At 38.5% G+C, this 27,760-nt stretch overlaps 1 protein-coding gene across 1 annotated transcript in view; it reads left to right on the forward strand.

Annotated features, from left to right (window-relative positions):
- The window catches only part of sema3e (sema domain, immunoglobulin domain (Ig), short basic domain, secreted, (semaphorin) 3E), a 28,470-nt gene extending 7,590 nt beyond the window's left edge, over positions 1 to 20,880 (forward strand). The window contains exons 2-17 of the mRNA XM_014994493.2: positions 3,518 to 3,678; positions 3,980 to 4,039; positions 8,006 to 8,125; positions 9,640 to 9,733; positions 9,934 to 10,050; positions 10,751 to 10,893; positions 10,977 to 11,091; positions 11,180 to 11,249; positions 11,321 to 11,465; positions 11,786 to 12,011; positions 12,140 to 12,231; positions 15,893 to 15,934; positions 16,182 to 16,348; positions 16,636 to 16,706; positions 17,010 to 17,143; positions 18,371 to 20,880. Coding sequence (XP_014849979.1) covers positions 3,518 to 3,678; positions 3,980 to 4,039; positions 8,006 to 8,125; positions 9,640 to 9,733; positions 9,934 to 10,050; positions 10,751 to 10,893; positions 10,977 to 11,091; positions 11,180 to 11,249; positions 11,321 to 11,465; positions 11,786 to 12,011; positions 12,140 to 12,231; positions 15,893 to 15,934; positions 16,182 to 16,348; positions 16,636 to 16,706; positions 17,010 to 17,143; positions 18,371 to 18,865 — 2,252 coding nt within the window. The 3' untranslated portion in view covers positions 18,866 to 20,880. The remainder of the gene's footprint in view (positions 1 to 3,517; positions 3,679 to 3,979; positions 4,040 to 8,005; positions 8,126 to 9,639; positions 9,734 to 9,933; positions 10,051 to 10,750; positions 10,894 to 10,976; positions 11,092 to 11,179; positions 11,250 to 11,320; positions 11,466 to 11,785; positions 12,012 to 12,139; positions 12,232 to 15,892; positions 15,935 to 16,181; positions 16,349 to 16,635; positions 16,707 to 17,009; positions 17,144 to 18,370) is intronic.
- The last annotated feature ends 6,880 nt before the right edge of the window (positions 20,881 to 27,760 follow it).

Here is a 27,760-nt window from a genome sequence, read left to right on the forward strand (position 1 = left end):
AGTCTGAGAGCACTTAATCCAAGTTTTATTTCTGGCATCAATTATGTACTAACCACTCCCTAAAGGTGGAATTAAAATAGAAAATCTAACGGGCTCTAACGGTATCTGTGGAATGATAATCATGAAGGGCGGTACGGCGGTTTTGGTGGTTACAACCGTCCCTTGATGAGTTCTAATGTCGTTTTTTGCAAGGAATTTGTATATTCTTGTTGTATCTGCCTGGGCTCACCTTTAAGGCTAACAACACAAAGGTGAAGTTCTGAAAAACACAAAAGCGGTTTTGTGGTTTAATAAATCACAACCTCCACTGTGTGTCTTAGGCTACACTTAGAAGCTGCTGGAGAGCCTATGCCCGTTAAAATTTAATACTCCCCAATTGTTGCAAAGTGCTGTTTTGCAACATGGGTAAAGACGAGATCAGAATGTTTATTTTAATTTTACTTAGGCAAATCTACTCTAGCATCTGTCATTGCTCTGCAGACAGCTGCTGAAAATCCCTGTCTTGAGGCAGTCCGTTTTCTCTGTGATTTCCTTTTGAAATGGGATAAGAGTGAGGCCATGTGTCTCCCTGGATCAGTGGTTGATGGAAAAAAAAAAAAAGTGCCAGCCTCCCCTTTTTGGCTTTTCAACTCATGGCGCAGGAGCCTTCGCTGGCTGCAGATGGTACAAATGACAGGAAATAGGCAAAGAGGAATGGGAGAAATTGGAAATACCCTCTTTTTCTTATTCACTTTGATCAGTGGCTGCCTGTTTTAATGACAGAGGAGAAACTTTCAAAATACTGCTCTGAGTCATCTGTGAGTCCGACTGTGTAATCAAGAGATCTACCTGTTGCATTTTAGTAACATTGATTACCTATAATTACTATAATAGGCACATGTTCTGTTTCACTTTCTTACAGAGGGCAGAACTTTATAGAGCGACAAAACAATTCTGCTACCACTCATTTTCATGACAAAGACATGCAGATGGAAAATAAAAAAGACTCTTGTTGTCTTACTTTAAATAGTCACCTGAGTGAATCGTTTGAATCGATGGAAGCAAATTAAAACTTCCAAGAACAAAGAGGTGATTGTTTGAGAGCAAAGTTAAGAGCGGTGTCCTTGATACAAGTTCAGCTCAAGTCAAAGAGGAACCAGAAAATAGAGACATCTGTGTGTGAGAGAAACAGAGAGCTGTTCTGTGTGCGTGTGTGTGCGTGTCCGCGCGTGTGCGTGTGTGTGTGTGTGTGTGTGTGTGGATTCGATAATTACAGGAAGCATGTCTGAGCCTTGGCAAAACACAACTGCCACATCCCTTCTGTCTATACCTCCTAACCACCCAAGACCTAATGCAACTCAAACAAACAGTCGCAGTCTCTAACTTAGACATTTTATTAGCAACAAAATATACACAGTCACCTCCTCCTCTCTGGACACCTAATCCCATTCTAAACAAATAAACGTCTGCACTGACTGAAGTGTGGTTGCTTTGCATGATCTACAGAATTAGAATAAACATTCTCTCCATCTATACCACAGATCATGTGTTACTGAAAATATATAGATCCAAGAAAAACAAATCACGCAATTACTCCTTTGAAACCTGCCCTGCAGGAAGCTAACCTCTTTTTTTTTTTTTTTAGGAAGTCGCTGAATCTTACTTTTGTCATGCATTTACATATGCATTGCTGACAGTGTTTTGTAAAGTTATTTTCTAAGACATTACATGAATCCCCCAAGTTTGTCAAACTAAGCCAAACTGAAGCAACTACAGGTAACCTGAGCACAAAGGCCAATGTGCTTTAATATGCCTGAGGTCTCACAGGAACTTATAACACACACCAGATTCCCCTTTTTTCTTTTATGAGGGAACTGAGTCCAACCTCATCATGTGGAAATGAAAGTCTTTTAGGTCAATTCAACCCAGAGGAAGGACACACCTCTGGTGGTTTAAGGCTTAGTTTATATCCGTCACCCACGACCTTTCAGAAGCTTAAAAAAAAAAAAGTAGGGAGGACCAGTCTGCCAAATCCAGTCATGAAAAGAAAATGAGGAGTAGGTGTACGGCTGTGACAGAAGTGCATTAAAATATCTCCTTGATATGTTCTGATGAGTGCATGTGTGTTTATTTAATGACATACCCCCAATGTGCAACTTCTTCCATGTCACAGTGGGAGTGGGAGTAGATTTAAACTAATGACTGAAAAAGAGACTGGTGCAGTTTCCTGACAGATAAAAGAGCTTTCTCACAGTTAAAAAGACCACAAGACGAGAGCAGAGTAAATCAAATATACAACATCTTCCCAGAATGATGTCCTGCTGTTACAGTGTCTTTTCTGACAGAGTCCTAGACATGGGGTCGTAATCAAACCTTCAAAAATTTATTGAGGCTTTTAAGGTTGGCTTTGAACTTAGTATGCTTTAACGTATAATGACGAACACACATCTAAATTCAAAAATAGGAGACATTTGTGCAACATTCAAAGATAAAACTTAAACATAAAGATGTCAAAGTCTCACTCACATGATTAGAAATAATAATTTAAAAAAAATAGGGATAATGTGCAAGCATCTGTCTATCTACCTATTGAAATAGTGATCATACAGACAGATTTAAATAAAAATGTTTTATTCCTTAATTTTATTCCTTATCCAGGACATCCATTGTTGCTCTTATTGGGCTAACAAGCATTTTCAAATGACACATTCTTGCTGGTTTAGCATAGCTGAAACCATTTTCCCAAGAAAGTATGATGAATCCCTTAATATTTGAAGTTCTATATTAATATGAATAGAAAACTCCTCTTAAAAATTGTTTTTGGCATATACTAATTTGATTAAACTTCATCTTAAAACTGCTAATATATGAAATTGGAAAATAAAGAAAACTTAAAAATTTAAAACAGATAATGTCAGTTTTCATGCAAATTTACATTTTTAAGAGGGAGCACTGCAATGTCAACTGTGTTACTTAGTTATTTATTAAAAGATTCATTCATTAATTCATTCATCCATCCATTCACTGCCTCTACCAACGTATCCTTGCAAGGTCACAGGGTGGAGAGCCGGTGTCCATTCACAGTGGTCATTTAGACCCTGGACAGGGGGCCAGTCCACCACAATGGAACACTGAGGGACACAGTACAACTATCCATGCATACGCACGCACGCACGCACGCACGCACGCACGCACGCACGCACGCACGCACGCACGTCCCATGTTGATTTAAAACTGGTGGTGCTAGATGGCGTCTTTGTTGGGTTTTCAATCTGTGTTCCTTAATTATACTGCAAATGTTTGACGACAGTTTCAACAAGTAACCTTTCAAAATAAGCAAAATTAAATAGCACTATATGTTGAGATAAAATGCACAACTTGATGTAAAAACTGTAAACTTGTTTCAGAAATCTGCAATCCATAAGGACTGAGTGTTATTTATTGGCATTAAAATGATCTGTGATTGTTTCTCAGAATGTTGCACATTTACCCTCAATTAATAAAGTAACAGAGTTACTCTGCATGAATGTCCACGCAGAGCTTTGGCAGACGAACAGGACCTGGATCTTCCAGGGACGTGGAATGCCTCTTCAGCCCCAGACCATGTTGTTGGACGAGAGCCACCAAAGGCTTTATGTTGGTGCCAAGAATGCTTTGTTCTCCCTCAACTTGGACAGAGTGAATGCTCACTACAGACAGGTGGGCTGGGCTTCTTCTGCGTGTTGGGTTTCAAAATGTTCAGGTGATAAACCGAAACTGGACATACATATGTGTGAGAAAGAATTCTCAGATTTGTGTTTAAAATTAATGCTATTACTATGCATGACTTTACATTTTGAAGGATTAAAGTAGAAAGATATATTTCATGCTTATCAAATATGTAGAAAAAAAAATCTACTTTTCTTTTTAATACAAATTAAGTATATTACTATACTACTTTGTTCACAACACAACTAGTGGAAAAATATGCAAATATGTGGAAACTGTGCTTTTTTTCCAGATTAACTGGGCGAGTACTGAATTTCAGATAGAGGAGTGCATGATGAAGGGAAGGGAAAAGGTAAGGAATGTTGGGTAACACTTTATTTGAAGGGGGGTGAATAAGACTGACATGACACTGTCATAAACATGACATAACACCTGTCATGAACATGAATAAGCCTTCATGAATATTTATGATTGTTGTCATAAAGCATCATTCGGTAAATTATGACACTTTTAATACAAAATTGACATTATTCAAAATGTCTTTGTTATGACAACTTGACATTAACCAAAAAATCATTACTGATATAAATTTGTTCTAAAAGTATTACTGATTGCACTTTAAAAATTAGGTAACTTTATGTTATTAAAGGTAAAGTTTAAACAGTAATGGTTTCTGATGTAGTCTGATGTAATATTCTAATTGGGGCATGCCATTAGCAATGCATAAGGAGAGCAGTGACTGACCTGCGAAGCAGGTCAGTCACTGCCTCCATGCATTGCATGGCAGGCACCTATTGTTCTACACCCAATAGAACGCCTGGATATTATTATTATTATAACAACTTCTTCCATTACCGTTAATGCGGCTCGTACCGCTGCGTGCCCACCCACAAAAGTGGTATCAAAACGTGTGTCTCGATCCCGGCATTGGAGCTATTACTTTTATTGGGGATCGGAGTTACGACGGCGACGTAAAAAGCGAAAAACGAGCGAAATTTCCAACTGCCGAAACCTTAGAGTGTAACTGAAACCAACTGCCGCTTTTTAGAGTGAGAAAAAGAGTGGAATTTTGACCCCAAAATAATTTTGAAATCGCTCTCATGGGTGCAAAAATTGCTCTATTGGTATGAAAGTCGGTCATGACATTGATACGAATGCCTGCTCCGGTAAAATGTTTTCAAAATTTCCCTAGGGCTTATGGTTTTCGGTCCAGGTGCTTCAGAGCAAAGTTTTGGGACAGGATAACTGACGCTCCTCTCCAGTGTTTTACATACATTTCTGAAAAATCTCTGAGCTCAGCGCACACCATTTTTCTCTCATCACTGCAATTACTGTGATTGAGCTACAGATATGAATCGCGGTAATAGATGAGATGAGAAATAGCCCTCTCATATGCTTCAAACGGTTTTTGGATCGGACTTACGGAACCCGAACGGGAAGCAGTCGTTCGGACTGCTTTTTCCATTAAAACTGACTGGGTGTCTCATAAAGATAGATAAGTCTGACACACACAGGGCACTTTCATCACTATAGCAACAGAATGCAGAGAGGGAGAACTGCTGGGGTTTGGACTACAAAGACTCTGTAGTTCTAAATATGGCGGAACACTTTAATGCAGAGGGCAGAGCAGAAGGTCAGAACTACAACATGGCGGAACACTCAATTATTACAGAGGAGGCCTGAGCTGGCAGTTAGAACTACTTCCTGTTTTGGGCATTATACAGGTGGATTAACCAAACCACTGTTACACATTGGATTAGTGTGGTTATGAAAATTAAGTTTACTGAAAGTTTCAAAATAAAACTCTGAAAATTGCACTGACAAAAGTGCATCGCCGTAGGCGATGCAAAAATGAAAATCTTTTTTTTATGTTTTTTTTCTCAGGATAGTGAACTGCCTTGCGCAGCAAGGCAGTTCATTAACATTAGCATTTCATGGTTGTCTTAAAGATTGAAATCCTTCCCCAGCTTTCTGTCTCACACACACAGCAGTTGGCTGAGGGCCAATCGCTAGAGCAACAGAATCCAGAGAAAGGCTGCTGGTTTGGACTACAAACCAGCAGCCATAACTGCCATAACTGTAGTTCTATCTATGGCCAAGACTCAGTTAAAATAGAGGCCTGACCAGCATGTCAGAACTACAACATGGCGGAACACTCAATTATTACAGAGGAGGAGTTGGCTGGTATTATAAACAACTTGTGCTTTGAGCATTATATAACTGATTTAACCTGATCACTATTACACATGAAATTAGTGTGGCAATTTCAAATGAAGCTTATTGAAATTTTTCAAAATAAAAGCCTTGACAATTTTTACATCATGTAATTGCTCTTTTTACATACATTTCTGCAAAAAGTTCTGAGCTCAGCGCACACCATTTTTCTCTCATCACTGCAATTACTGTGAATGAGCTACAGATATGAATCGCGGTACTAAATGAGACGACAAATAGCCCTCTCATACGCTTCAAACGGTTTTCGAATACGTATCACGGTTCCCGAATGGAAAGGAGTTGTTCGAACAGCTTTTTGGAGTGAAACTGGCTGGCTCAAACAGATAGAATTGTTTCTCCCCCTGTCTGGAGAAACACAGGGGGAGGCTTGATCACTATAGCAACAGAACACAGACAAAAGCCAAACTGCTCCTTAGGACTACAAAAACACCATCTTTGTAGTTCTAAACACGATGGAACACTTTACTACAGAGGCCTGAGCAGAAGGTCGGAAGGTCAACATGGTGGAACCCTCAATCATTACAAAGGAGGGCTGAGCTGGCAGTTAAGAAGTACATAATGGTGGAACTCTGACTTATTACAGAAAGAAGGTGAGCAGAATGTTATAACTACAGACAGGGCAGAATGTTCTGGGCATTATATATAAACTGGTTTAACCCAACCACTGTTAGATATTGGATTAGTGTGGCCATTTAAAATGAAGCTTACTGAAAATTTCAAAATAAAAGCCTGAATATTCCTCTTGGGCCTTTATTATGTTTTTCTCTCAGGTTAGTGCAGAGACAACTACAGATTTAAATCGTGTTTCCATCGGAGACAAGAAATTGCCCTCTTATATGCTTCAAAAAGTTTTCGGATTGCTCTTATGGATGCTGAACAGTAAGCCGCTTTGATCAGAAAAACTAACTGCTTCAAACAGTTAGAATTCTCTCTCCCTGTGTGTCTCACTAACATGATAGTTGAGCTGCTCTTTAGAACTACAATGACTGAAGGTCAGAACTACAACATGGCGGAACTCTCAGATACCACAGATTAGGGCTGAACTGGCATTTAGAACTACTTGCTGTTTTGGGCATTATATAGTTGGATTAACCCAACCACTGTTACACATTTTATTGCTGTGGTCAATTAAAATGAAGCTTAATGAAAATTTCAAAATAAAAGCCTTGATATTTTTCACATCAGCTTTGGGCTTTATGTGAAATGTTTAAACAAACTACTTTTACACATTGAATTGGTGTGGTGGTTAAAATGAAGCCTACTGAAAGTTTCAAAATAAAAGTCTGCATATTCCTCTCATGCTAGTGCAACGCCGTAGGCGTTGCAATAATATTAAGCTTTTTTCGCATTTTTTTTCCTCAGGATAGTGAACTGCCTTGCGCAGCAAGGCAGTTCATTAACATTAGCACAAGTTTAGCATTTTACTGCCCCCACTAGTGCACTGCCTTGCACAGCAAGGCAGTGCATTAGCATTAGCATTAGCCTTTTCCCTAAAGGTAGCTATTAGATAATTTTCTTACTTATTAGCGATGTTCAGTATACTGAATGGAGTAAATCAATGACAGAAAACATGCTAGTGATGCCACACATCCTACATGAATATTAGTCTTCATGCTAATATTAGCATTTTGGCTTATGCATTAATTTCAACATACTGAATGGTACAGGTACAGTTTAGTCAACATGTTTCTGACTCACCACAGGTTATTGACTACATTGCAGCTTTCTTTAGCATTAATGCTAATTTTTTGCATCAGAAGGCTTGATTAAAAAGCGACGGGCACACTTTGGCATGCCCCTCAAAATTTCTGCGGAATTTTCTAGTTTTAAATGTCATGTATGTATCAACTGTGTGACCTGTGTGTAGTTATGCCGCATAATGTGTTTCACTTAGTGGTAAAGTTCTTGACATAAATAGATTTTTCAATAATATTCTAATTTATTGAAAGGACCTATCTGTTCAACCTATGGCACTGATTATGCACTACAAAATGTTTTGCCCATTTTATGTTCACATTATCACAACCCACACCTCACCCACGGCACAATGTTTACTATACGTTTCACGTCTCTATCTCAACAGCCTGAATGTGCAAACTACATTAAAGTCCTGCAAAAATACAACCAGACTCATTTGCTGGTCTGTGGAACAGGAGCCTTTAATCCCATCTGTGCCTTGGTCAAAGTGGGACACAAAGGGCAGGTGAGTGATGAAATGGAAAAAAAAAAGAAAAAAGGCTGACTATTTTATTGTAAATAGTCATATGTCATAAATTTTATTGCTTGAACCCTAGCTGGAAAGTTCTGATTCTGTTTCAGTCTGGAGCTTTTAAAACACTTAGCACACCTTGGACTGCTGAGCTATTAAACACTGCACATAAAGTATTCCTTTACTAGTTCATGTGCTTTGCACAAAGGATGTGACTTGATGTGAAGATGGAAAAGACACCGAGTAAGGGAAAGAAGAAATATATTTTTTGAATAAATATATTGGTATTTGGCACAGACCCTTGCTCATATTTTTAAAGGCTGCCATCCCAACTGTACAAGTAAACAAGGGGATCAGCCCAGGTGCTGCTGCTTTCTGCAGAAAGGAAATTTCAGACTAGAAAAAGATTAATTTATGTTTACTTCAGCATGTGAATAGCACTTGCTTGTCTTTCATGGAAAGTGATGTGCAACCAAAACTGACTGCATGCATCAGCGCCAGCATGTATGGACAGAGTATGACACATATTTCCCACATGTAAAAAAGCTAGACAGATTAAGTTTGTGTCTGCAGTGTTTAGGCAGGGGAAAGAGGGGGGAGGGGGGGAGAGCTTTCCACCCTGCACACTCACACTTGCACAATAGGTAAACTAAACAACACTTTGCCATCATTCAGCTCAGGAATGTTCAATGCTCAGCATAACTACATCGATATGGCTGATTAATGGGCGTATTGGAAACACAAATCTTAAATGTGGCATACGATATTACATTTAGGTCACAGTAGGCATTAGCTCTGAGATGAATCATATTTATGTTGCCATAAATTACAACATGATATACTGCTATTGATCAGGTCAGACACTGGCTGATGAGTAGTACATTAACGCCTTTTTAAAAACGCCTTCTTTTTAAAGCACAAAACAACACCGATGATGTGCATGTGCGTGGCGATTTTAGCTTTACTTTCAAGAGCTCACCCTCCATGATGGATGAGTTTAGGACAGAAACTAACTTGTGTTGCCTCCATATAGGCAGAGCACAGTCGAGCTCTGTGACCACTCATAAATCAAGACAGAATGTGGCATTACAACACTGAAATGCCAGTAACTGTCAAGATTTTTGAGGTGGCCCACAGTGTGAGTTGTGGCTCTCCATGGAGCTCATTTTGAGCGTGTGTGTGTGCACACTTCAGCTGCCTGCAGAGCAGATGAGTGTGGATTCCACATCAATGAAAGGGCAGAGTGAAGCTGGAAACACACTTCTATGTGAAAGTCGTCCATTCGGTCATCCATCACTTTATTCCTCATCTGCCTCTTCTCCTTCTCCATCCATCACTTTATGATCCCTCCTTTAATTCTGCCCGTTCTTTCATTCCCCACATCCTCTTCAGGGATTGGTCTCACTTATGCTGGAGGCGCTGCTGCTTAGAGTGCGGCTGTGGCGTTTATGTTTGTGAAAATTTTCATGGAAATGATTACGTACATATTTTCTGTGTGTTGCCCTCAGGAAACAATGTTTGCTGTTGAAGAGGAGAGTGTTACAAGTGGGAAGGGACGCTGTCCATTTGACCCCAACAGTTCTTGCATGTCAACACTTCGCAGTAAGAATTTAATTATTCCACTTCTAATTTCACCATCAACTGAGCTAAAAGCGCAGCTTTTTTAATTTCAGTCCACTTTCTAGTAAGAACTATTTCCCTTCTCAACAGTAAATACTGCCACCTTGTGGTTAACATCTTATCAGTACTTCATCTTTTTAGAAAATGTTTGCATTCTTTCTCTCTTTTTCTACATTAATTAGGAGGAGAGCTCTATATTGGCCTGTATACCGACTACTGGGAGAACGATGGTGCTTTGTGTCGACTTAACAACCACACCTACACGCGCACCGAAAGAAACGACAGGCAGCAGCTCAACGGTTGGTTTCAAAGTAGTTCGTATCAGTAAAGTGGATGGAAAATACCACATAGTTTCTTCTTTTTTTTAAAAAAAAAAAGAAGAAACTCCTCCAGAGTGAACTTTGAAACTGACATTTTGCTTCAGCAGTAGCTGGAGTTTGTCTGCATCTCCCGCGTACATTGTTGTTCTTTGGAAATTGAACCTCCATGCCAGTCTCAAGTTTTTATAAGTTTTTAACAATTTTTTTCAAGAACTCAACAGTATTTATCAAAATTGACATTACAATTACCTCCAACAAGAATAGCATCCCCGCAGCATGACGCTGCCATTGCCATGTTTTATTGTCCGGACTGGGCAAATTTAGTTTTATTGCACACAGCATTTTGCCTGTATGATAAAAATAATAACGTAACTAGATTTTATTTTTGGACATCAAGGTAAAATGGGATTTATACATGATACATTTGAAAACTATTCCTCTTTTCTCCATTCACACTATTTTGTGCTGGTCTGTCAGAGAAACTTCTAATAAAATACATTGAAATTTGTGGTTGTGACGTAGCAAAATGTGGAAAAGTTCAATGGGTATTTATACTTGTACAACATTTTGTCAAAGAAAAATAAAACAAACAAAACCATAGGGCTATTTGCTCTAGTCACTGCATCATTGAAAACTTTTTTCATTCTGTTTTTTCAACAATAAAACATTCTTTCTCCAGAGGCCAAGTTTGTGGGGTCAGCAGTTATCCCTGACAACGATGACAGAGATGATGATAAAGTTTACTTCTTCTTCACTGAGCGGGAGACTGATGGAGAAGGAGTGAACCGGGGAATCCTGACCCGCATTGGGCGTGTGTGTGCGGTGAGAATGCCTACGCCATAGAAACGTATTTGAGCATAATTCAGTCAACTCTGACAGGTAAAATCACAATGCGAATCTCTCAGAATGACCAAGGAGGACAGCGAATGCTGGTAAATAGATGGAGCTCTTTCCTGAAAACTCGCCTCATCTGTTCTGTGCCTGGACCAAATGGCATTGATACACACTTTGATGATCTTGGTAAGAATACAGAAATAAGCCTTGAGCTCCCATCAAAAATGGAAGTTAAGGCCAAACATCAAACTCGCTTTTGTCTGTTTTCTTTTAGAGGATGTGTTTGTGCTCACAAAGAAAGATGAAAAAAACCCAGAAATATTTGGCCTCTTTAGCACAACAAGGTGAGTAGAGGATGCCTTCAGAATTAAACATAAATTCTCCATCAAATAACTCATAAAACCTTCTTCTACAGTGCCGTGTTTAAGGGCTATGCTGTGTGTATGTATCATATGGAAGACATAAGGGCAGCCTTCAACGGACCATTTGCATACCGAGAGAAACTGGAGCATCACTGGACACCATATGAAGGCAGAGTCCCATACCCTCGACCTGGATCTGTGAGCCTTGAATCTTTTATACTAGACATTTAATGGATGTAATTACCAGATTCACTCTCAACGCTCTCCATTTCACCCAGTTTGTGTTCACAATAAATGTCTTGTCAAGGGAACAATGTTGAAAGAATGTTACCCAGCTTTTCTAAATGTCCAACTGTTGTAGCTGCGTCAGCGGTTCACACTAGGATAGTCTGAATCTGACTAATGAATTTCTTTTTTCTTCATGCACTGCCAAGTGCTGACACAGTAATTTGTCTCCTTTTGTCTGCTGTTAAATCTCCCCTACTCTCTTTATTTCTGTCAAACCATCTCACTAACAGTGTGCCAGTAAAGTGAATGGTGGAGGTTTCTCCAGCTCAAAGGAGTTCCCCGATGAGGTTCTGCGGTTCGTGCGCTCTCATCCTGTGATGTATCGTCCCGTCCTTCCACATCACCACAGACCTATTCTCCTGCAGTCAGAGCCAGGCAGAAGAAAGCTGACCCAGATTGCAGTCGACAAAGTCCAAGCACAGGATGGACACTACCATGTTCTCTACATTGGCACTGGTAAAGCACACTGGATTAGATGCATTTAAATACCAGCACAATGTAACTACAGCATTTACATTACATTGTCTATAAAGCATGGGAAGAAGCAAGGATACAATTTAAGATTCGTTGTTTTCTGTTGTTAGATGACTCTGTGGTTTTGAAAGTTATCACAATCTACAACAAAGACACAGACACAGTAGAGGAGGTGCTGCTGGAGGAGCTGCACATTTTCAAGGTACTTCATATTTCATATGAAAAAATCTTTTCAAGCTAAATGCATATAAACTGGACGTGGCTGTGGCATTTGTCTGACTTATTGAGATAGGAGGTATAAGTCTTACTTCAGGGGCACATTGTCACATGATTAAAAATAAAATATTTAATTGTTGTTTTATGAGGATGTGACTGGGTGCTTGTGTTTAAAAGCAAAAAGACCTTTTCTATTCTGCTTGCCACAAGATAATTAGAATTAGAATATAGCTATGCAGTGATGAAAAGTATGTACAAATTTGCTATTTCTATCAAATAAACTCCTGAGGCATGTGCAGTCTGCAACATAGAACAGGCTGTACACTGAGAGGAAACCCAGTAGTTTGATCATTGGCCTCTCTAACAAGCATGTTTTACATGGGAGGTTCCCCTTAGCAAAAAAAAAAAAAAGAAATTATGTTATAATAGATAAATGCGTGGTGTGTAAACGCACACACAGCACACACTTCACACAATTCACACACTTCACACACTTCATACAGTTCACAAGTCCAATTTAAATTCAGGACAATCACTATTCTAGTTAATCATTCTGTATTGCAGCATAAAGCTGCAATGTGTGTGAGTGTGTTTGACAGGCCTTTTGATCTTCCTCCTTGCTCTGATTGGAGCTCAATATTTTTCACAGATTTTCTGTCTTATATTATCACTTTTTTGGTCAGAAACATGAAATAGGTCACTAACAAATGCTAAGAGAGACTTATGAAGACTTACCAGGAGTTCTAAGCTTGGAATAAATATGAGATTCTCTGGCCAAAAAGAACTTTGTTGTTGTTCTTACCGCCTCCAGTATGAGGACACATTCAGCTGTCATTGTGAAGTACGGACAGGTTCTAACCTTTCCAATAAATACAGAAGTCCTGTGATGACCTCCAAGGTTTGTTAGGGAACATTAGTAAACAATCAGTGACATGAAGTGTAAAAAACACATGACAAGTTAAGGATAAGTGGGGATGTTTAAACAATTTACAATTCTAATCTTACTGATCACTTAAAGAGCTATGGACACACGTTAGACACAAATTTGCCCAACAGCACTTGTTCGTACATGTAGATAAATAGGTCACTTAAAAATTAAGTGTCTTGTTTATCAGGAGATGAAGTTTGAACCACAGCCACACCACGTTTGAAGCAGAGTTAGACTTTAAAACAATATCTCAAGCTTTTGCATTCTTCCGTAAAGGGGAAAGCAGAAGAAGAGCAATCAGCTGGCTATTCACTATGAGTTAGATCAGACATATCTGGTACTCTTGATCCATCTTTGTTCTATGTTATTACATAAAAAATGGCAACACAAGACAAGATGACAGCATGGGTGGTCTCCTTCATGTTATACCCACTTGTACTTTGTGTGGTTTCCCACATTTGTACTGCACACTTGACAAACTATGTCAGCAGGGACTCCGTCCTCCACTCCCGCCTCTACACCTGGCAAATGTTTACTTCCTGGCAAATAAAACCAACAAGTCACTCTTTTTCAGACTTCTGTGGATCTACTGTCCTCTGCTTCATTGTCCTTGTGGCTTTTTAACAGCACACAACTAATAAACTTTCAAAATGCAGACAGCATATCAATTGTCCCACAGAGGATGAAAACACACTGGACCACTGCTGAAGAGCACATAAAGAACCATGTGGTCCCACATGTGGTTTTAGGATCCCCGAGTCTCTCTCTTCTTCGTCTCATCCTAATTCATAGGCACAAAGTGAAAACCTCTAATTCTGGGGTTAGAACTGTTAGAAAGTGGATTGAACTGAATGAAACCGATATAACGGACCTGCTTGGACTGCACAGCCTGGAGGGGTTTTGTAGTTGCAACAGCTTATCTGGACAAGCTAGCTGAAACTGTCATCATACATCAGTTTTTGATGACATGTTGATGCAGTCTAAAAATCTTTTGCACATATAACAACATAGCATGCTTTACTCTGAAGTTTAGAGAGCTGTGTTCAACCAAGGATCTTTTTTACATGAAGGCTTACAGCAGTGAGGACCAGGCAAGAAATAAACTGACCAGGAAGATCAGGGCAGCTAAGAGCTGGGAACCTAAAGTGATAAGATAAAAAGCAGCTTCTGAGCTAATGATCCAGCAGTAGTTTGGAGGAGCTTGAATAACATTAAGTACAGGAGCCCATATTCCAACACTGTGATGAACCCCCTCCCCAACTGGATCACCACCTCACCGGCTTCTTCTGCATGTTTGAAACAAAGCCATACTTCCGTCTTATTGATTCACAAAAAGAACTACCTGCACCTCCTCCCCTCCAACCCCAAGTCTGCAATACACTTGGAACTCCACAAGGAGACATATAGGTTTCACATTATTCATTTCAGTTTAATATGTACCACTCTTTCCACAGAGTTTGCATGCCCAAGGCAGGAGAAGCACATTGTGTTAGAATGCCTAACTGGAAACAATATCAGTTCGCAGAATGGTGCGCCTCCTTGTGAGCAAATGTCGACAGGCATGCACTTTTTAGCACAACACCTGTCTAACTCAGAGCTGGTGTTGAGTTTCAAGGAACAGGAGTGGGAGGGGGAGGCGAGGAGGCAAGCACTCTCGCCGCTGACGCTGCAGATCCAGAGACACGGACAGAGACAAAGCGTCGGCAGGAAAGCTTTTGTTTAAAACGATAGAAAAATGTCTGGGTGTTGTTCATGGGGAAACGTGTGGGTGTTAAAATGCTCCCATGGGTGGGATGCCTGAAGCAGGATGAAACACATGGCCTGAGATATAATACGGTGATTTAGATCAAATCACTCACATGCAAAAATGGCTTAGATCTATCTTATTGAGAATCTCTGACAGTACTTGAAAATTATGGTTCATGGATTAAAACTTTAGTCTGAGCAAGGTACGTTGCACAGAAGAATGGTCAAAATGTATAAAACTTATTGAGACATTACAGCAAAAGCTCTAAAAAAAACACATTCACCCATAGATGGAAATGCATACCCACATTTTAGATCTGTACTTGTAAAGGATGTAGAAAACCATGCAGTATTATTTTTCTTCCACTTTACCATTGCCGCATAGCAAATTACCTCAACAAAACATGCTTTAGTTTGTCTCTGTAAAATTCTAAGGTTATAAGCGGGGCCAAAATCAGAAAGACATGGACACCTAGGCTGCAGCCAGTTTTGGTTAACTAAGTCAACTGGTAGGAATTTGATGCATTATCAAATGAAAAAGTTCATAGCAGAATCACTTCATGTTGTTGCTGAAAAAATACAATGATTTTATAATTTTCAAAAACTTTTCGTAAAAATTCAACAATATGAAAATGCCTCACTTGATATGGACCTATGAAATTTATGTAAAGTTCAATGTTTGTAAAACATGTGTTTATTGGAAAAAAATCAAAATAATTAATTGTAGCCCTAGCAGATTCGGGGCCCTGCATTGTTAGCCCAGAATATTATTGATTTTGCATGACATTCTACGTATAACAATTAGCTGACAATTAGAAGTTTCTGCTAGTTTTAAGATTCATAAATCTGGGTGACAATTATGGAAGAAAACCTAGAAACATTTTAGAAATGTCACTGCTGTTTATTTATATTATACCATGATTATACGATTCAATTGCATTTTTAAATACAAAATTATGCATTTTCTTTCCAGGTCCCAGCTCCAATCAAAGAGATCATAATATCACCCAAAAGGGTAAGATATCCTATAAATATTTAGCGTGCATCTAGATGCAGTTGCATAGTTCTGCCACAAGATGACAACAGCGGAACAATATGCACAAGACGGCAGCGAGACTATTTAAATGACCTCCAGCCTATTTTAGCCTCTACCTCTATTTTTGGTTAAGTGACTCAGTTGAGTGAAAACAAGACGAGATAAAAATGCAAAGATCTGATCAGAACAACTAATTAGCTGATGACCTACATCTTTGGTTCCACAGCAACAGCTGTATGTCGGGTCAGAAGTCGGTGTTGCACAAGTCAGACTACATCAGTGTGACCTCTACGGTTCAGCATGTGCTGACTGCTGTCTGGCTAGAGACCCATACTGTGCCTGGGATGGTCTCACCTGCTCCAGATATTACCCAGCTGGAGTTTACACCAAGAGGTAACAGTTCACACACTAACACAGCAGATGAAATAAAATATCATAGTAAATCTTCTTGCTTAAAAGACAAAAGATTATGATCTTGGTTTACCAAATCATTATCACTCACAGACAAGACAGTCAGGTGTTATGTAAGGCCTATCAGTATGCACTTGATCCACCATCTCTTGCTTTCATCTTTCCCTCCTTCACTCTCTCACTTTTAATTTCTGTGTTTCAGTTTCTTTCATCTATCCCGCTTTCATCACATGTTAAAAATGATTCCATCTTTGGGTTTCTTTTTGCAGCAGACGATTCAGGCGACAGGATGTTCGCCATGGCAACGCCGTACAGCTGTGCAATGGACTGCAAATTGATGGTTAGTGTATAAAATTGCTGTGAAATGTGTTTATACGTGTGTATGGGGTCTCAAGAAGGACTGCTTGGCATAAAAGAATGTCTTCATGTGCCATTTTAGTTGGAGGTTAACGTAAGGTCAGCGTGCTCGTATCATGGCAGAAAAAAAAAAACAATCAGCTTTACATTAGCCACATAATGAAAGTTCGCTGCAGTCCATTGCCATCAGTCCTACCTCTCAGTCTTTTATTATATGTGTCTGTGTGTGTGTGTGGGTGTGTGTGTGCGTGTGCGTGCGTGTGTGTGTGTGTGTGTGTGAGTGTAGATGAACAGTGGCAGAGGGCTGAGGAGAAGCTAATGTACAGCATAGAGAGCAACACCACTTTACTGGAATGTGTCCCTCGATCACTTCAAGCTAAGGTCCTCTGGTTCTTGGAGAAAGGAGGGGAAAAACATGAGGTAACTATTGTTTTTTTTTCCCACTAATATTTTGGTATTTTAGCTGCTTGATAAAATTTGTACAACTTGTTTTTCTGTCAGTGCAGTGGTATTATGTGCCTGAATTTCAGGTAATATATGCGGGTGGATTTTCATAAATTACAATTTAAAACTTAAACAATTTACATTTAAATTGTACATAAAAAAAAACATATTTTAAAAGAGAATTTTAATGAAGAAACATCAGCAGAATTAAAAGTATGACAATATACTAACAGTACATACACTCGGTTACTAGTTCTGGTTCCATGCATGGAGGTGATTAACCAGAGACTCTGCTTAGCTATTAAGAAAGCCCAGGTTATTTTAATAGAGGCCTTCAGTTTGTGTCTGGGGTCTTTCATTATTAACCTAACAATTCATAGTAAATCTGTGAACTTTAGGTCAAGTAAATTTACTGGACAAGGCTACTATGGTCAACAAACCAGGTATTGGTAGTATTTTCATATACTGATGTCTATGGTTCCAGAGTGGCTTAACACAAGGTATAGAACATTTCTAACCTATTTCCTGGATATATCTGCATGGCCTGCAGTGTGTGTTTGCGCTTAAAGACACACTGCAGGCAACGGCAGTGGCAGAAGCAGTGACTTCTGCCATAATCCATTTTGTGAATCTCCGTCAAACATATTTAAAGGCTTCACTTTACAGTCGTCTCAAGGATGCAGTGACTTCTTCAAAAAATGTTCTTTCATACATTTTCCTTCCACAAAGAAAAATGGAAGAAAGAAAAAAAAAAAGTTTCTCTTTTAACCAATTTTTTTAATAAGTTGAATTAATGGTGATATTTTGGACGTACTTGTAGTTGTCGACATTGACTTTAGGCGTCAGTAAACAGAAGTATTCATTACGTAACATATTTTTAAGAGAAGCTAAACATCCCGAACAATTTTATTCTGCTCCACTTTTCTCTACTCCAACACATCCCCATTGACATAAATAACCATACAATTAGATTAAAGATCCTACTTTTTGTGATGTACTCTATAGGGAAACAGAAAGAGTTCACAAAAAGCATCAGTCATTGTATTGAGTGAGCTGATTAAGTGACACCCTTCCTTGACTCTGAAAGTAAAATAGATTTTTCAATTATAATTCTTCTTGGGTGAAAAGCTAATCCAGCAGTAGTGCCATGTATTTCTGAATCCCTCTCAGCTGAATAATTACTTTTTCTTTTTCTTTGTACAGGTACGAGGTGATGAACGGGTCATCGTGACGTCTCATGGGCTTCTGTTCTTACACGTGAGGAGCTCTGACGCTGGCATGTACGTGTGTCAGACTGTGGAACACGGATATGTGCACACGCTACTGCGGGTCAACATGCATGTGCTCCGAGAAGAGATTCTTCAGACGGCAATGCACAAGCCCAACGACGGAGATGGAGCTTCAGCTCAATGCCACTCTATCCTACTCCCTGCACCTGCCCCCAGCGTCAACCCTCGATCTCTGCAACCACCCTCAGTCCCAGCATCCAACTCCAGGCTCTGGTATAAGGAGTTCCTCCAGCTAATTGGTTACGGTGATGCTCAGAAAGTGGAGGAATACTGCGAGAGAGTGTGGTGCTCTGATAAGAAACGCAAAAAGACCAAAAGGAAGTATGTTTCTTTAGGTGGTGAGAAGAAAGGAAAAGGAAGGGGAGAGGAGAACTCCCACCGAGCTCCCAGGCACACTTTTGACACCTGAGGACAACAAAGACTCACTACACATAAACACACACACACACACTGTGTAAAGTTCATACTCTGTGTTTGCACCATCTAAGAAGTATACGCTGTACGTTCAACAGGAGCTGCAAGAGATAGAGTAGCAGGTTGCCTTACAATTGTAGCTGCATTTACCACTGAGGTCTTTTATGCTTCATTTAAAAGTCACATCTTATCTTTTTCTGTGATGTAACCGTATTATTTACTGTAGACCCCAGAGGAACACACACAGACATCACCATTAGCACAGAAAAGAGACTCTCATGAGAAAAGATGGACAAAATTGTGTAAAGTTTCCTCTGATCGGTGAGAAACGCCATGTAGGCTGATCAATCAGGACCCTGCAAGACTGCTTCTTTAAATCTCAGCCTTTCTCAACACTTCACTGAGTGGCAGTAATGACATTTTCTGTAAAATATTAGAAAAGGAATTATAATGTCAGACATAATTTTTAGTTGCATGGTAAATTATTTTCTTTATTTTTACACTGAGCTATTTTGATGTAATAATGTCAAAAACTGGAAGATAGATTGTTGTTCTGCTTGTATGGTCATAACGCTATGAATTGATTGGGTGAGACCGTAAGCAGTATGTGTGGTTATAATGTTCACTAGAATACACAGTTTAACAAGATGTTTACATACATAGTATAAGAAAGACACACAAACCTTTTCCATTTGTTCCACTTGTTGTCTGACATTAAATCAGTTTAAACTTTTCCTGTTTTAGTTCAATTAGGATTACCAAAGTTAGTTCCATTTGTTAAATGTTATAATTTGATAATAACATTGAGAGTATCTTAAAGATAATTTACATTGCTTTCTTTAAATTCAGAAGTTTTAAATCTTCTTAGTATTTGGTAACAACACATTGCATCTGTATGACTTTCGTCAGATGTTTTGAGTATTCTTCAGCAAGCCTTTTACTACAGTTTGCCAGAATTTACAACTTTTTTGTAAGCGGGGCTTACAAAGTACAAGCTTCATCAGATTGTTTAAAGTAATAATTTGTGTGTGTAAACTTTTTGACTTTGAAGAAAGCAATAAATAACAAAAATTAACAATCTGGCATTTAGCAACTACAACTAACTTTAGTAATCATAAGTGACCTAAAATGTCAGACGTTTACTCTGCTTGAATAATAGGCAGTAAGAAAATTTGTTCAGTGTCATATTATACAGTGTTTGTATCTATCTAGTATCAACTGTTGCAGTGTCACTCTCGTGGGTATTTTGAGGCATGTTTCAAATATAACTATGCCCCCCAAGAATACAAATACTATTTATGCACTTGTAAAACCTATTTCAATACATAAAAAAAAAAAATCTTACCAGTGGATTGTTTTTTTATTTATCTACTCTTACCACTGGTACTGCTGAAGGTTTAGTCAAGTGAGTCAATTGTGCATATTGTGTTTTGTATTTGCTTTGAGGTTATTTCTGTGTAGATCTGGTTATATCTATGTAATCAAATTGTAATTTTTGCTTCTCTTGTGACGTTTTGTTCCCCCTATATCAAGTCTCTTTTTGATTGACAAACCATCTGATGTTGCAGATGAGAGGCATAGTTATCACAAGTAGTTAAATCTCATTTCCTCTGGGAAATAAAAAAAAAAAAGAAACAAATAAATGTTTCAGCAGCCATTCAGGCATGTCATTAGCAAAACAGAAGAGATATGAATATTCATTTGATTCTAAGATGATAGAATCAACCAGATGTTTTGTTTGAAAGCTTGTACTAGTTGTGCTCATTTCTGTACTCAGTAGGGTCATGTATGCCTTTTCTCAGTTTGTGCATTATTTATTGATTTCTATCTCGACTGTTTTGACTGCATTTAAGGGGTATTCATAATGTGGTAAGACAACTGTTACATATCTGTCAAAAGCTTATATCAGCATTATATTCCTTAACTATTCCAATGGTAAAATCTCAATATTGTGAAAACTGTGTAGATTTTACCCTTAAAATGCCTGCAATTAAAAACAGGACTACTCTTCTTCCTTGCTGTTACCTGGTTTACAGAAAGACTTAATACAGGATATTCTAAGCTCATGCACACATATAAAGAAAGAAAGAATAAAAACAACATGTTTTACATGTTCCCATTACAGTATCTACAATTAAGGTTTCTTTGTTACGTGAACAAACAAAGTTACCACTAGATCTTTTAGTTACTGGCTAATTTGCAGATCCAACAATTCTATGTCACGGATAGAATCGATGTGTGCAAACAGTCTGTAGAGTTTGGATTTGAAAGTTTCTATTTCTAGTTTTGTTTAGGTTCAAAAGTCTCAGTGTCGGATGAGCTGCTTATTCAGAGTTGACTCTGGGCAAGAGTGGACACATTATGTCAAGCTTGTCTCTGCGTTTGCCCTCTTATGGTCTCATCACATTTGTCTGACAACTTAGAGACTTTACAGGCCTACTGCAAAAGAGGAGATAGAATCAGTGTAAATGAGCTACATCAGTGCTGTAAGGAATTTACATAAACAAAAGAAAACATATGAACTGCCAACAACTAGTTGGAATTCTTCTTCCCCCCTTTCTGAGAGCTCCCTAGGACCCTATAACTCATTCATATTCTGTCTTGGTCCACCTGAGTCGGCAGGGTGCTGAAGGCATCTGTGAATGGAATTCATGCTGCTGATTTATTCCACATGGCTACCATAGCAACAGGCTCTAAACCAGTTCAACTAGCTTCCTCTTCAAAGCTCCCTCTTTTCTCTATATCAGATTTAAATACTATGAGCTTGATACATAGGTCTGTGGAGCCAAAGGTCTTTGTAGTTACTGAATATGCAGATTCTAAAGTACACAAATGGACTGATTATTCTGGTTAGGCTCAAGATTGCATCTGGCTTCTTGGAGGATCTTCTCTTCCTGTACAACTATGCCTGATGGACAGCTTTTATGACTGATAAAAAGCTACTTTGAATGTGTTACCCACTACATGTTATAGGGAATTTATGGAAAACTGTGTGAAGATGTGAGCATGATGTGATGAAACACTATTAACCTTTTAACCAACCTACACAGAGATTAAGACATCAAAGGTCATTCCATTACCAGGCTTTATCATGTTTCGGCGGCTGTGTAAAGATCACTCCTTTTAACTCAGCTCTAAATAAACACCCCTCTCAGATCTGTTTATGTCAGCAGCTTTTGCACCAGAACAGTTTATTATAAGAGAAAATGACACAGAAGGAAGGTGAAGTTAGAGGTGGTGGAAGAAGAACGAAAAGAAACTGATCTCTAAAAGCTTGCAGCAGTTCATACTCGACTGTAACATCACTGCATATTTCATTGCAACAAAGTAAGAATAGTGATTTAGTATAGATAATCATCTAACTAACTCATTCTCCTATGATTTAATTTCTTTCCTGGATTGCTTTGCACCTTAATCCGCTCAATAGAACTTAATCAATAGGCTTGTTGCACTTTGTTGTGCTCAGTTAAGCATGTGAAACAGCAAGGTCTAACAGGAGGACGCTGCAACCCACAACACAACTGTCAGGATTCTGGCGTGATTTTGAATGAGTCTCACACTCAGAAAGGATCACCTGGAGGGCATTTCTGACTCTAAGCAGCCTGCACACCTGTCAGTAATCACCTCATCAAGACTTTGGGGGCTTAAAGGAGTGTAGGACTCTTTGCTGGATAATTAACCTCACCAGTATTTTCTAGCATTCTAGTGTTTTGAGTTTAGCTTTTTTTTATTTCTATGTGAACATACACAACTACTTGTGCAAGCATTTATATTTCAACTTTTTTTTGAAAAAGATTGATCCTTACATACCTTGAATCATTTGATCCTCGTTTGTTGTGCTTCCAATTTCTTCCAAGCAGTTCCAGCGCCCTAAGTCCTTCAAAAGCTGATATCAGTGATCTAGTATTTTCTCCTAAGATTAAGAATTTCAACACCTATTTTTCTTTAGTTTGCTTTTGTAAAAATGTCCATGCCATACTGAATAAGCTACCTATTTTTTTTTTTTTTTTTACATTTTATGTGAGGCTGCTCTGAGGTAGCATCTCTTCCTTAACCCACAGTGGAGGAGCACTTGACTCATTTCAAGATCCCCCTCATATTAACAATTTTTTCCATTGTCATCAAAAATTGGGACAAGCCAGACATCCAACTCCTACGACAGAAAGAACAGCACTCTCGTCCATCCTTGGAGTGACCTAAAACTAACTGAACAGCTACCTTGCTAAAACTCGGCCATCATCCAAGCCTGGATATGGGGGCTTTGACCACACATCCAGGGAAATCTGCTGAAACTGGACCTTGAGTAAAATCCTATGTTTTTTTTTTTTTACAACAGCCGCTGTCTAAATCGACAAGTCGTAATGTGGCACTGAAATGTTATGTACAAATGGTCTGGATATGTCCTCACATTCAGACAAATGGAAGAGTTGATTGTCATAACGTAGGATAAGTATTAGAAAAAACAAAGAGAAGGCAAAATGTGGTTTCTAATGCTAACCATATTCAAGGGGTAAAGGGTTTTCTTCAAGGTGCTACAGAGATTATGGTAAATTAGGATGGCATTGATACAAAACAGGGTATGTTTGGGTTTTCTGAAACAACATGAACATCGAAACACAGCAGACAAGCAGCTGTGTGTCAACATGTGCAGTGAGCTATCTTGCTGACACAGCTGTCTCGGAGGTACAATATTTTCCCTTGGCACCCTCCATGTTAGATAATCAGCAGCAGGGGAGGTGACAGTGACCCCCTATGTACGTGTCTGTTTAATCAGCTGTTGTCCATGATAAATGTTTCTTCTTTTTTCTTAACAACTGACACACTACTCCTTTATGAGAGAGCGGAAAAAAAAACAAAAAACAACTCATTCATGCTCAATAATTCACTGAAATGTATGCATATTTGCATCTTTGCCATTCCTAAGAGAACCTGTGCATGTATAAAAGATGCCTACCCCTCATCCTGTGATGTTTTCCACAGCTCTTATGCCTCACAAGGCACAAAAGGCTTTAGAGAGAGGACATGGGCGGAAGAGTGAGATAGATGGGAGGTGTAGATCATCTGGCTTTTTCCTACCACTGAGAGCCAAGGGAAAACAGGAAACCAAGAATAAGCCAGTGAGAAGGAAAAAGTGTGAAGTGCATGAAGAAGTGAAGAAAGAGGAGAGGAACAGGGCTGTGAGAAAAGAGGAACATGCTCGCAGGAAGGTGTCTGATGAGGAGCATTGTGTCTTATCACCTTGGGGCTTTGCTTAGCCTTTCTAGGGACTTGTAAATTTAGAATTACATTTCTGCCCATCTAAATTATGTGATCTCAAAATCTGTCAAAGAAAAGAATGTGTCTTGAAATGGGATAAATAATAAAGACTGCTTAACATCTTTCGTGTTTGCATGCTTTAATTATTTAACATTTTTAACATTTTTTTTTTAAAACAAACATGCCATAGTACAAAAGAAATACAACAAGTGTGTCTATTTGCACACACTAAAGCATTTTATGATCAGTGACAGTGATACTTGGGTCATTAATCTGTACGCATGAGTGTGACAAGGTAGATGAAGCATCATTAACTCGGATGTAATCACTAGTGCATCTGCAGGGGTTGTCCATTGCTCTAATCCCTCCCTTTATCCCTTATGGTTGTTACATCACACTAACCCTTGCACTCTCTCAGCCCTGACAGCTGGCCAGCGTTGTTTAGCAACCAACAGGACATGTTTAAAAAAACACTTACTCTATGATTTAGTAAAAAGCAGGGAATCTAGAAATATACCAGCGGTATACTAATATAATTTGCAAGGATCACAGGATTAAAAATTAGGACTCTGTGTTCTGTTTTTTTTTTTTTTTTCATACCTATACATATTTATATCACTTTGACATTTTTATCAATATGTCTACACAAACCTCAGCATATTTCATTAAACTTTTATATAATAGATAAACAAAATGAACCATCTACTGCCTGTTTGTATTTGGCCCCATTTACTCTGATACTCCAAAATAACAAAATCCAATGCAACCAACTGTCTTCAAAAATGGGGAGATATTTATCATAGGTTAAAGTCACGAAATTATATCCGAAGCTGTAAACATTGTATGGAGCACTGTCCATCATCTGAAACATTTAAGACTATAGCACAACAGCAAACATATCAAGATATTGCCATGCACCTAAACTGACAGGCTGGGCAAGGAGAACATCAATCCGGTCTGAGGCTGCAAAAATCAAAGTCAAATCAAACGCAAAGCAACAAGAAAACTAGACTGAGTCAAGCTGACTGAGCATTTTTTCTTACAGTGTATCTACAGTCCTTACAACTTCCTGATTTTCTATCATATAAAATCCCAATGAAATCCTTTGGAGTTCATGGTTGTAATATGACAAAAACAAAATTCAAACAGTATCAATACTAAAGCAAGTAAGTGCATAAGCTTTTTTAAAACCTGTTGAAGTGTAACAACAAAAACCTCTTGCTATCCAAACCAGGAGACCCCAAACAATGTGCACAAACATACTTAAGTTTATTACATCAAAGCAGCATTTTATCTGAATATGCAATGGAATTTTTTAGATATTTTTTGTCAGCAAATGGGGAAGGAAATAGCGTAATGAACAAAACAAATACGGTTATTAGCCAAGTACAAGAATGTCCTTTGGAAAGACTTGTTTTAAAAATCAAGGACACAAAAACCCAAAACAGATCATAGACTGAGAATCTATTAATTAACCTTTCTAGCATTAACCTCTTACAAAAGAGAATGCTAATTTTTAGGAAATTAAACATTACTGAAGACAAAACACTGCAAATTTCCAACTGCAACACAGAGATAATAAATGAAGAAAAGAAGAGGGAGCTAAAGAATTTCCCCAATATGGAATTAGGCATGCGACTGAAAACCGAGAGATACTGCTGAAGGTTGCGCAGTGCCAACACATGTTGAAACTGAAGACAGAATTATGCGCAGAGAAAGCAAGGATTTAAATGAGTGATCTCATTAAAAGTCTTAAGCAGATTGCTCACCCTTTGTGGGATTTGTAAAAAGATTGGAAATGTCCTCTAGGTTTAACACAGCATAAGTGAATAAAGTGTATGTGTCTCAAATATATGCAACTCACTGTATCATTATATTATTGCCAATCATCAGTGTCATTACAAATTCACTCTAACTAGTGAACATGTATCAGTGGTTCGCAGGCACGTTGCTTACTAATGTTTCCATATTTGCAAGTTGAACGTGTGTATTTGGTTATTTATTTGATTTTTTTTTCTGCTGCTGTGTCTCGACAACTTCAGCTTCATTTGCTGCACTTGACTTAAATCACAAAAGACATTACTGAATCCCTTTGTAATAATACTATCATGAATCTAGTTTGGCAAAAAGAAAACATTGGCCACATGAAAGGGTGTGCTCTACTACATCCAGATGTTGTAGCCAGTACACAGAGCAAGAGATTGTCTAACTGCCAAAAGAAGGTAATGCAGCTCAAGTAATAAAAAACACACATTACACTGACTAAGACTTGGAAACCTGCCAGAGAGACTGACACATAATGTTTTTAAAGCAGACATAAAAAGTGTTCTTGCACAAGTGTTGCTTAGCCATTTTTACTTAGAATTCACACAAACAGAAGTCAGGAGCTGCAAAAACTTGACAGATGAATCACAACATAGACTGTTCCACAATTTTACAAGACCTATTTTTTTCTTGTTGAAGACATCAGTGAGCCATAACACAGCGCTGTGTGTGTGCATTACAGCAGCAGCCAGCTAGGTCCCTGTGCTTGTTGGTGAATATTTGATGAGAGAATGGATCCTCTCCTAGAGCAGGTTGAGTACAGTGTGCATACTCAATTGCACACATGATCACTCCCAGGTACAGACATGCAGCTCTGTGCAGGTGTGCCCATAAGCAGACCAGACAGTTTCCTTTGCTGTTGAACTGAGACACCAGGAAGATGCCAGTGAAGGTGATATTGGAGTATACGACATTACTCCCTGATGAAAAGCACACCAGAAAGAGATGCTTGTCATTATTCTGTGAGCCCCATCTTGGAAATCTCACACTCACACGCACACACACACACACACACACACACACACACACACACACACAAGAGTTTATGTCCCTATGGAGGTCATTTTTCACTATTTTAAAAGCAGCTTTCCAGAGGCGGAACAAGAGAGTCAAAGACAAAGTTGTTCTAAAATAAACTGGTTTCATTACACATTTTCTTTGTTTAGGAAACAGACATATTTCTCAGTCTGCTTCCTATTTCCAATAATTAGAAGAAATATTTTATGAGACGCTGAAAAAAAAAACATGTTTAAAGGCTTTAATAAATGTTTCTCTCTTTTTTAGCAGTCAAAACAATCTGATGAAGTTCATAGGATTGCTAAATGTTAATTTAACTCATACATTTTTATGAAAAGCATTTAAATCAACCTTAATTTAATCTCAGGCTACAATTTGTTCAATACCAAAATAATTCAATAATTAATTGGTTAGTTAATGCATTTTCAAAAGGTTGAACCTGTACATCTAGAAAGACTTGCACCTCCATGTATTCTGACCATAAGTTATATCTGACACTGTAAACCCCTGCGGCTTTTGGGAATGCAAGACCCAGTCTTCTTTTACACCTCTTCAATTATATACACCCTGCTGTCTAGACATTATCACTGCACCACAAACATTCCTATGTCAAATTAGCATGCATTATGCTAATTTGCATAATGCATGCAAATTAGCATAATTTGCATGCTAATTATGCATGCATAATTCAATGGCAATTGGTAAGCCATTGAATTGGCTTACCAATTCAATGGTAAGCCAATGAATTGGCTTACCATTCATTGGCTAGGTAAGCCAATGAATGCATTTGGGA

This window comes from Poecilia mexicana, unplaced genomic scaffold (genome assembly GCF_051168715.1).
Source record: "Poecilia mexicana isolate PSO_F unplaced genomic scaffold, ASM5116871v1 scaffold_6, whole genome shotgun sequence".
NCBI classification, from domain to species: domain Eukaryota; kingdom Metazoa; phylum Chordata; class Actinopteri; order Cyprinodontiformes; family Poeciliidae; genus Poecilia; species Poecilia mexicana.